The sequence below is a fragment of the Arachis hypogaea genome, chromosome 20 (genome assembly GCF_003086295.3).
Source record: "Arachis hypogaea cultivar Tifrunner chromosome 20, arahy.Tifrunner.gnm2.J5K5, whole genome shotgun sequence".
NCBI lineage: Eukaryota > Viridiplantae > Streptophyta > Magnoliopsida > Fabales > Fabaceae > Arachis > Arachis hypogaea.
This window is the reverse complement of record NC_092055.1, coordinates 57,212,295-57,222,883: the sequence shown is the minus strand read 5'-3', so window position 1 is coordinate 57,222,883 and position 10,589 is coordinate 57,212,295. Positions and strand designations below refer to the sequence as shown.

General features: G+C 32.7%; 1 protein-coding gene across 4 annotated transcripts; it reads left to right on the top strand.

The window, feature by feature from the left end:
* Window positions 1-581: 581 nt before the first annotated feature.
* LOC112783469 (E3 ubiquitin-protein ligase MBR2) lies at window positions 582-6,060 on the top strand. 4 transcript variants are annotated; one of them, XM_025826427.3, is made up of 7 exons: window positions 610-1,029; window positions 1,415-1,692; window positions 2,270-4,004; window positions 4,377-4,427; window positions 5,014-5,112; window positions 5,190-5,333; window positions 5,545-6,060. In XM_025826427.3, exons 3-7 carry the CDS (start codon window positions 2,289-2,291, stop codon window positions 5,674-5,676), a joined length of 2,142 nt encoding a protein of 713 aa, XP_025682212.1. In that variant the 5' UTR covers window positions 610-1,029; window positions 1,415-1,692; window positions 2,270-2,288; the 3' UTR covers window positions 5,677-6,060. The 4 variants fall into 4 exon arrangements, with proteins under 4 accessions (XP_025682211.1, XP_025682213.1, XP_025682212.1 ...); XM_025826426.3 differs by lacking the exon at window positions 1,415-1,692 and having other exon boundaries at window positions 582-1,029; XM_072230475.1 differs by lacking the exon at window positions 4,377-4,427 and having other exon boundaries at window positions 619-1,029.
* The last annotated feature ends 4,529 nt before the right edge of the window (window positions 6,061-10,589 follow it).

Below are 10,589 nucleotides of genomic sequence, written 5' to 3'. Positions count from 1 at the left end.
CCTAATGGTTTGATGATAATGTCAAAAGATTATTAGAACTGGACCAATTTTTTATTTTTTGATGACTATGCAGAAATAAAGCTTGGGTTATGATTCTTTTTTCATTAAAAAATGATTATATACTATGTATATAATAATTAAATATTTTTAAAATACATGTCAATTATAAAAATTGCTTCAAGTTATGAAGTTAATTTGAAGCACTAAATATTAATTATGCACAAATAATAATAACACAAAATATTATTTGTAATTATATTAAATATATGCAAAAAAATAAGTACTAAATTGATCATTTCTATAAAATGTATTAAAATATAAAATATATATTAAAAATAAATTAAATAATATATATTTATATATTAATATATTTATATATTAATATAAATAACTAATTTAATAATTAATTTTTGATATACAAATATTAATTTATAATTATTTATGCACTCTCTTTAGGTATCTATTTTATAAAGTTGAATTAATGTAATTTAATTAAATTATATACAATTTCAAAAGAAACACATTATGATATTAGTGGATTAGTGGATATTTAATGTGGTGATTTGAAGGTAAACTACTAACAAGTCTATATGCGACCTAACAAAAGGTGCATGAGCCATTCATTCACTGCCATGGAAATGGTACCCAATGGAGGGAGGGTTGGTCCACACACCACTCTTTCTTTCTCTCTGACAAATCTTAATTTAGGGATTATGGATCGATTACTGTGCTTGCCTGCTTCCTACTCTCTCCCTTTAATCACTCCCTCTCATGCTTTCCTTCCATCATCCTTTTGTCGTCTTTTATTGCCCTCTTTCTCCTCACTCATTTAATAATACAATAAATAATTAATAAATATATTTATATAATAAAAGTTAAGGAAAAAATAACATAACATAATAAATAAAAGAAGCAGAGGAAGGAAGAAGAAGATAACCATCATCATATTCATAGTTGGGACCGGTTCTCCAATCAAACCCTCGATTTCTGACGTACTCACCCCAATTTGAATCCAGGGATCCCTTTCGGGTAACTTCGATTTCTCTCTCTCTCTCTGGTTTCATCTTTTCCGAATTTTGCTTCGTCAAATCCTATGTTACTCGATTATGCTCATGATTTTTCCCCTTTTTAGGTTATAGAGATGTATGAATTCGAGTTTTTTTTGTCATTTCTTTCATCCGTTGTGTCGATTATGTGGGTGGAGGAACGCGCTCACCATTAGGTTTTCATCCCCAATTTCGCTATTTTCTAACCCTCCTCTTCCGGAAGATATAATCGATTTTTCTAATTTCTAAGGCTTGATTGTCTTTGTTAAATTTTCTAATAAGTATTTTTTTTAAATTCATTTTTTATTTGTCTAATTTTAATTTCGCAGCTGGATTAACCTAAGCTTAATTATTTTTGGTTGTCTTAGAAAGCATGGGAATTTAGGATTTGGGTGTTGTAAAGTTCCACTCAGTTTCATGATGGTCTTCGATTTTCACCTGGTTACTGTGAGGCTCATGTAGTGTCTTAGCTTTTCGGTGCCTTACCTCTTAGGATGCAAACATTGACCATTGCATACTGCACTCTTTGGTATAGCTGAGAAAGAAGGGGAGTAGAAGCTTTGCATTGAGACATCATTGCAAAATTTTAAAACTGTTCGTGGTTTTCTCCTAACACCTAAGCTTTAGTGTTTGTAGTCAGCACAAGGTAAAATTGCCTGTGTTCATTTCTCAACTTAACAAATGATTAGTATATTTTTCTAGTGAATCGCTCTTTTAATTACAAGCTTCTGTTTAATGTGCTTGCATTAAGATTTATTTGTTATCAGAGCTATGGCATTATGCTAATATAGTTGTAGATTATGTGATGTTGACACTGGAGGTTTCACCCTCCAGGAGATCCTTTTCTCCTCCCCATACCAGTTGTTTTTACCTCTTAAATGACAGAAAAATAACTATAAGTTGTCAGGAAAGTTTTCAGCGCATAGTAATAAAATACCATTGCATTCTTATATCTTAACCTATAAAAGAGTTTGTTTTTATTTTTTTTCTTTATTGATATCCATTGTACTGAAATGCATAATATTGGTCCCATTATATTTTTGTGTGTTTTACCTCATTCTAATCATTGGTTGAATAAATCTAAATTTTGACCGGGTCTGTGATAAAGCATGCTATGCTCTACAGTTTCATAACCAAAGGTTTCTTTTTCCCTTTATGCCACTTTATGCAGCTCTGTTGTAGCCTATGAGAACCTAATATATATTTTCTGGTGATCAATTTAGGTGTAATAGCTTGATTCTGATGCAAGGTCAAAGAAGGACAACTGGGTCATTCCCTGCTATTGTTGGTATGATGCAAGGGCCTAACTCGAGCGGCACTGATATGAATCATCAGTCTTCTTTGAATCATGTGCAAAGTACCGTAGATTTCCGGTTGTCAGATTATAGAGGGTCCACTGGCGAGACTGCTTGTTTACGAGCTACTGGTCCTAACGTACAGAGTTTTAGTGGCTGGAATACTGGTGAACCGAGTTCTAGACTGAATCTGATCAACCAAGTCAATGATGAAGGTCTAAAATCTGAACATGGTCCATCTTCATCATGTAGTGCTACTGCTGAGGATGGTCTCAGAACAGAGGAAAGGTCATTTGAACCAAATAATATGATTTTTCCAGTTAGTTCAAATACTAATCTACATGGAAATCATTCTAGAATTCAGCCTTCTTTTTTGCAAGGATCCAGCTCCAGTCATATAACCCAGAATGGTAATCTAGATATGGAGCACACAGCACAAGCTGCTAACCGTGGGAAAGGCATAGCAGCAAGTAGCAGTGTGAATCACAATGATAGTGGTGGATATGATAGAGAGCAAACAGCTTTCAGCAGTGCTTCATACAATCGTCATACTGGAACTTCATCCGAAAACCCTGGATTCATGACTTGGGGAAATAGTGGCAGTTCAAGTTCTGCTTTAGTTAATTGGGGTTCTTCCTGCAAGAGAAAGGCCCTTGAAGGTAGTTCTGGTCAACTGTGTACTGGAGGAAGCTCAAACTCTCTTTTACAATCCGAAAATGGATGCTGGCCCACTAATCCTGTTGATCTTAATGTTTCAAGCAGTTTAAATGTTTCAATGCCCTTAGAGGATGTTCCTGTCACTCTTCCTCCATTACAGCTGAACTTGAGAAGTGAAGTGAGACAAGGAGCAACTGATGCATTTCCCTTAATAAATGTCCCAGAAAATGTGGAAAGGCCTCTCAGAAACTTTGATAGGAGAATGGCCCATGTACAGCATCAGGAATCTATACCTCTCAATTTACCATCAGCAGTGAGTTCTAGGCATCATAATCATTCTTCTCCCCATCAAATACCTTGCTCCCACTCGTTTAATGATTCTTTGGAATTGAGGTTAACGCCTGGAGTAAATGCTGCCAATTCTGGTGCTCCTCAGAACCAGTCACCTCCCCTTAACATGCCTCCTTTTCCTTGGAATAGAGCTTCTAACCCTAGAGGGGCTAGAACTTCAACTTCTCATAACTCTGTAGAAAGAGTGGTACAGGAAGATTTTAATATAAGAATTTTTCCAAGAGAGAGTTCTGGGCACCCGACAAATGTACCTGCACCCACAGTACATGAACCAACACCTTGGCGTACATCCTCTGCTAATGCAAACAATTCTGGAGGTGTACCTACTACATCTTGGATGGGATCTAGTTCAAACATCGTTCCATTACCTAATCCCAGCTGGATTGTTAACCCTGAAGTCCCTACAGATAATCTGCAAAGATTGTCAGAGTTCAGTCCTTGGTCTCTTTTTCCATCAATTAGCTCAGCATCCAGTGTTCAGAATGGTCATTCTGCTCCATCTTCTTCAGGATCCTCTTCTATTACTCAGGGGTCCCGCAACAATCAGCCATATCTAAGAGCAGCATTGTTAATGGAAAGGAGGGGTGGTGATGTACTCTCTACTCCGCGAGCATTAACCGTTGACAATGAGGGAAGACGCCGACTAATATCTGAGGTATAATCTTGGCTTTATATTCCTTTTTATGGAATATTTTGCACTATTATTTCTAGGCTACACCATGATGCAGGTATGCTGGAATTCCCATAAAAGTTTATTCATTTAGCCATGAATTAAGAATTTAGACCTTAGGAATATGCATTGGTTTATACGCAGTTTGAATTTTCAAGATTCATACCATTGTGTAAAAATATTTATGGTCTTGTTGACTTGATGTTATCATCTAATTATGTATGCAGTTCTTTCTCATCTTTTCATTTTCTTTCAGTATTCTTGTCTTGTCAACAGGATTTTTTAGCTGTTTTAGCCAACTAACAGTCATCTTGATGCAACCAGTCTAACTGACCAAATTTAATTGTTCTCTGCCAGATTCGCCAAGTCTTGATTGCAATGCGGAGGGGTGATAACTTAAGGGCCGAGGTTCTAAATTTATTGCATAAGCATATCTCTTGATCATATGTTGTGTTGTGAAATCCATCTTGGAAATTTTATCTGCTTTGGTTGATCACCCTTAATGATATATCAATGTCCCTACTTCTCCTTCATCTTATGGATATCTAAGAAGGAAATGCTATGTTACATTTGGATTTTGGACTGTATGTGAACAATTATCACCAAGCATACCCTATCATTGAATCTAGATGAACAAATGCTTAAAAAAGAAAAAAAGTATGTTACATTTGGATTTTGGACTGTATGTGAGCAATTATCACCAAGCATACGCTATCATTGAATGTAGATAAGAAATGCTTAAAAAAGAAAAAAAAAAGAAAAATTACAGGCTACACCTTCCATGTTTACTTTATTTTGTTGTTGATTCTCTTGCATGCATTTTTGTGCCTATAGTCAAGTTACAAGACAAACATTTGCTTTTGATTTTTGAAGCAAGAACAAGCTGAATTGGTAACTTGCTTTGCGGCATCTGCCATATTCTTGTGGACCTCGTATTACTCTATTGAAAATGCTAACTTAAGGATGTTCTCCTTTGCCACTTGTGAAATGTCAGGATTATATGCTTTTTGACCCTTTCATATATCATGGGATGGCTGAACTGCATGACAGGCACAGAGAAATGCGCCTTGATGTTGATAACATGTCTTATGAGGTAAAAAACAAATGATTGTTATTCCTCTACGTTGGCAATGTTTCTGCGGTTTCTTCTGACTTCAAGGTGAACTGCAGGAATTGTTGGCATTGGAGGAGCGAATTGGAGATGTCAGCACTGGATTGAGCGAGGATGTCATTATGAAGTCAATGAAACAGCAAATATACATGTCTGTTATGGCGGAGTCTTCTACAGATCTTGAGCCTTGTTGTATCTGTCAGGTAAGAGTTATGGTCTCAGACTTTCAGCTAATTAAGGTGCAATTGCAAGTTGGGAAGGAAACAGCTCAATGAGTAAAAGGGATCTGTCTTACTCTTGAAGCCCTTTTCTTATTCTATCTTTTCCTCCAAGACCCAAACTCCCCAACACACCCTTAAAGTAAAGAGGGGATTCTTCTTATAACATTTGTTATTGTTCTCCAATGTTCTGCAGGAGGATTATACTGAGGGAGAGAATGTTGGCTCGCTAGATTGTGGACATGAATTTCACAGTAATTGCATCAAGCAATGGCTAATGCAGAAGAACCTTTGCCCCATTTGCAAAACAACAGGCTTAGCTACATGATAGGGGGAGCCTATATGGCTCTATCATGTGAGCCTGAAAGGAAATTTCCCTATTGTGTCTAAGTTTGATCTTTATATGGCTCTATCTATGACTTGTTTACCGTCATGAACTTCCTCTTCCTCATGAGGACTTGACCTCTCCTTTGTCATCGTTTGGGAGAGGGAAAAAAAAAACGAAAAAAAGACAAGAAAAATAGTAATCAAGAAACATTGGTGGGTGACTTATAATAGTTTCGTTTATACTGTCGTAATGGATTATTTTTATGTCATTTATGATAGCAACAAGCACTTGAATTTTATTTAATTTCAACATAAATTTAAGACTGGTGGCTGCCAAGAGTATTATTATTAAGTGATTAGTGATTGCCTTTAGTTGCTTGCAAAATATTTGTTACAATACCTGGTAAGTCTATTCTGTTAGTTTCACCTAATGCTTGTTTGAACTGACTCAATGGAGATTAGTTACGAAGTGAGGAACTAGTACTTTTGGATTAATCTTTTCAATTATGTGTAGGTCTTTACCAAAATGCTCTAAAGCGGATTAGTTTTTCACTTTTTCGCTGTCTCTTTGGGTCAAGACTTCATTTTAATATTTTATAGCTATCTTTATTTTCAAAGATCCTCAATTTTATTATGGTTTAATACTTTAGTAGATAAGTGCCTTAGAAAGTTATCGTAGAGGAAAAATTAAAAAAAAAGTTTTTAACATATACGTTCTGTAAAATCTTTTAACATTTTTCCGTTCTGTGTAATCTTAGTAAGTTTTTTCTTATTTAGTGTTTGTAAATTGTTAAATCATTTCGTTATTCTATGCAGTTTTACTAAATTTATAATTAAGTATTTATAATTTAAAAATTTTTAATTAGGTTTTTTTTTGGTGACAAGTTTTTAATTAGGTGTTTATATTGTTTTGAATTTTGTAATTAGATTTTTATTAGCAAAAAAAAGTTAGAATTAAATCCCAAAATTTGAAAGTATTCTCAATTTTAGAATATTTTGTTAACCATGTCGTTTTTGGCTTGACAAGAAGTTAATTATAAAATTCAAACTAGTGTGGAGGGTTAATTAAAAATTTTTAATTTAAAAATTTTAATTACAAATTTAATGAAACATTAAGAATTGAATGAGCAATTTAACTGTTATAAAAATATTTGATTATATTACTATGAAAAAGTTTTATCATTCTATCATAATATGCTTAATTATTTGTGTGTGTGAAATATTTGATTACTCTAAGTATTTATTATTTTATTAAAAAATATATAAAATAATATGTATAAATACATAAATATGTGGTGATTAATTTTGTGGTTTGCGGAGCATTTTCATTCCACAAAAGTATTATCATAGAATTCATTAATTAGGTATATGTATCTTAGGGTAATAATATGGGAATTTAATTTTGATGAATTGTTAATGTAAAATAGTTTAGAAAAAAGTTTGGTGACAAAATTTTCATTTATAATTAGCTAAAATTTTTCATAATTTACTTCATTTACATTACTTAATAACAGTTTTATTTTTTATCCCACTCTCTTATCATTCCACTTATCATATTCTTATCAACTCCACTTATTAATCATATTAATTATAATATCATATCCCTTACTATTAGGTATTCTTATAATTAATACTTAATATTTTTTTATAATTTAATTTTTATATTTAATAATACATTAAATATTAATAATAATAATAATAATAATAATAATAAGAATGGACGGTAATGATAATATATATTAATTGAGTTAATTGCACTTGATTCTTTGTTTTCTTAAGGCATTTAATATCAATCAATGGAGATACGAAAAAATCATTAATTCTTTATTTGTAATATATACCTTCCATTAATTTAATTATGATCATTCAAAAATTATGAATCTAATACCATTGCAAGCACAATAGTGTATAAGCCAAGAAATTTTACAAGAAATCGCATTTATCATTGCAAATAGTATGGCATTTGAATTCGGCCTTAATACGGTACCTATGGTAGAAGGTACTGATGAAGAATTTGAACAACAGACGGACTCACCCGACGAGGTTGTTGTCAGTCAACCAATTTTCGAGAATATGAAAAACACACTAGCTTTAATGAGGTATGATAATAAACTGATTTTTTTTTTGTGCTTTTATGTGCATTTATTGTACTAATTAAATTCATACGCATAACATCCATAATTACATACAACTAACATCTAAAAATTAAATTCATGTTTATTAGATATTACATTCATATACATATCATTTTTTAGTTATTGCATAAATAACTATAAAGTTAACACAGGTGTTTTTGAATTTTATTATAATTGAATTTAAAAAAATATCAAATTCTTAAATTAATTTATTCAATTGATAAATTTACTCATAACATCCATAGATTCATATACATAACATCCATTATTTCATGTTAATAACATCCATAATTTGTACTCATAATATTCATAATTTCATACCTATATGATGTCTATAATTAATATTATCAAATTTTAAACTATACGTCTTATTGTATTTTTCAAATTATCTTATATGTGCACTAATAGGTCATGATTTTAATTATTTTAATATTTTTATTTAATATTCATATGTATGCTTATTTATTGATTTTAATATAACGAGTTAATAATTATTTTTAAAAATTTATTTTTTAATTTTTGTTTATATTTTATGTTTTATTTTTTAATAATCTATATGTAAAATATAAGTTGTATAGTAGAAGTTGTTAAAAAGTTTTAATTTAATTTTTATAATTTTTGCAGAGAATTATTACATTTTAATGGATAATAATGTGATTGAGAGATGTTCGGGATTTGATTTGGGAGAAACTGAAATTGATTTTGGAAAGAACATTAATGACTCCAAACATGCAGCAAAATAGTAGGTGATAAGGAGGATAAGTAATAAGGAGGTGTATGTCACTTGCTTATCAAGAAAATGAGAATTTTTATTTGATATTTTTATATTGTAATTATTTTTTGGCTACCTAGCATCACCCAATAGTTTAATAGGTGTATCTAGTTGTATATTATCAAGTTAGCAAACATAACTGTCTTTTCTATTAATTACGTGAATAGTCATCTAAAAGAACGAATGTGATTAAACGATTGTGTAAACTGTATGGTTCTAATTAAAAAATCGGACCACACTGACCAGGAATCAGAAGCCTTTGTTGTTCGGTGCAACGAGAAAAATATTTATTCTAGAAATCGCTTTAGAATAATTGTCATAAAACCACTCATCCAAAAAGTTTAAACTGATAAGAAAAAGCAACATGAATGGTTATATCTCTAATAAGAACTATGAAGTGGCATGGAACTAGCTGGTCGGACCGAACCGAAAACCAACCAATTTTCATAAAACAACGCCATGGTTGTTATTCTCACTGTTGTCGTTCGTTAAATAGTTCAGAGCTTTTCCCTCGAAAGAAACCCTAGCAAGCTATCCTCCACCACTGCCATGGTTGTTATTCTCACTATTGTCATCCGTCGCGCTCAGAATCTTCCGTCTTCGTCTGACCATCGTGCTCCAAACCCTCTCCTCATTCATCAATCGCCAGCTTCTTCCTCGTGCTCGTCATGCTCCAACCCCTCCACCGTCCAGTCTGCCATAGCCTCCAACCACTTTGCTCACTCGACAGCTTCTTTGCGTCGCGTCGCAACTCCAATTTAGTTGTCGTTGCCTGTCCTCCGCAATATTAGACTATAATATGGATGACATTTTACAATTTATATTAGAATATAATATATTATAGTATGTTTATTTATATTTTATTTATTATTTTATTATAAAATAGTTATTTCGGTTGAATCACAGTTAAACCGATTAAATAATCACATTTATGCATTTTTAATTTCGTTCTTATTCTATAACTATAACAATAACAATAATAATAATATAATAATAATAACAATAATTATTTTCAATTTGGTTTTTGTCGCATGTGATGTTATACAATATAGTATACGCAGCAACAACAAATTATACGCCGGCTTGGTATTACTGTGGTGGTCATGTATGTCTTTGTTAATCATCAGCCTCCCAGAATATAAAATTAAAACATAGTTGAAACAAATATATAAAATTGAAAGAAAGTTAGTCATTAAACAAACAAAGCATCATCAATAAACATTGTAAATTTGTAATTCAAACAGCAAAATAAATTTTTAAAAGAATTTAAATAATGGTTAGATTTACTCCTAACTTTTAACCGAAAAACATTTCACATGTGAAAGCAATTTAGAGTTGCTTATAGAGATTTGGTCGGTGATAATGTGATAAACCCATATTTCATGAGTTCTTTTGTGCTTAATTAGAGTGATTTATTCAACTCTTCACCTACTTATTCACATTAATTGCATGGTTTTACTTTCCTTTCCTTAATACGTCATATTGTGAAAAACATGTTTCCTAAGCTTTAAAATCAATTAATTTAATTACCTTTATTTCCATTCGATGCCGTGATTAGTGTGTTGAGTAGTTTCAGATTTTCTAAGGCAGAATGACTTAAAGGATGAAAAAGGAAACATACTAAAATGGAAGGAAGAAGCAAAACGGAGCTTTAAGGAAACTGGTATCCACGCGATCGCATGGATGACGCGATCGCGTGCCAAGCACGAATTAGCAGCGACGCGGCCGCACGACTGACGCGACCCCGCGCCTTAAGCAGAACGCACATGACGCGGTCGCATGACTGACGGGACCGCGTGGCAAGGAAAAGCTCCAAATGACGCGACCGCATGACCCACGCGGACGCGTGACAGAGGGCACGTATCAGAATTTACAGAATACGCCCCCAGCGAATTCTGAAGCCCTTTTTGGCCCAGATCCAAGTACAGACAGCATAGACCAGAGGTTATAAAGTGTGGGAATGCACCCATTCAAAGGGAGCTCGCATTTTTTACTTTTCAATGATTT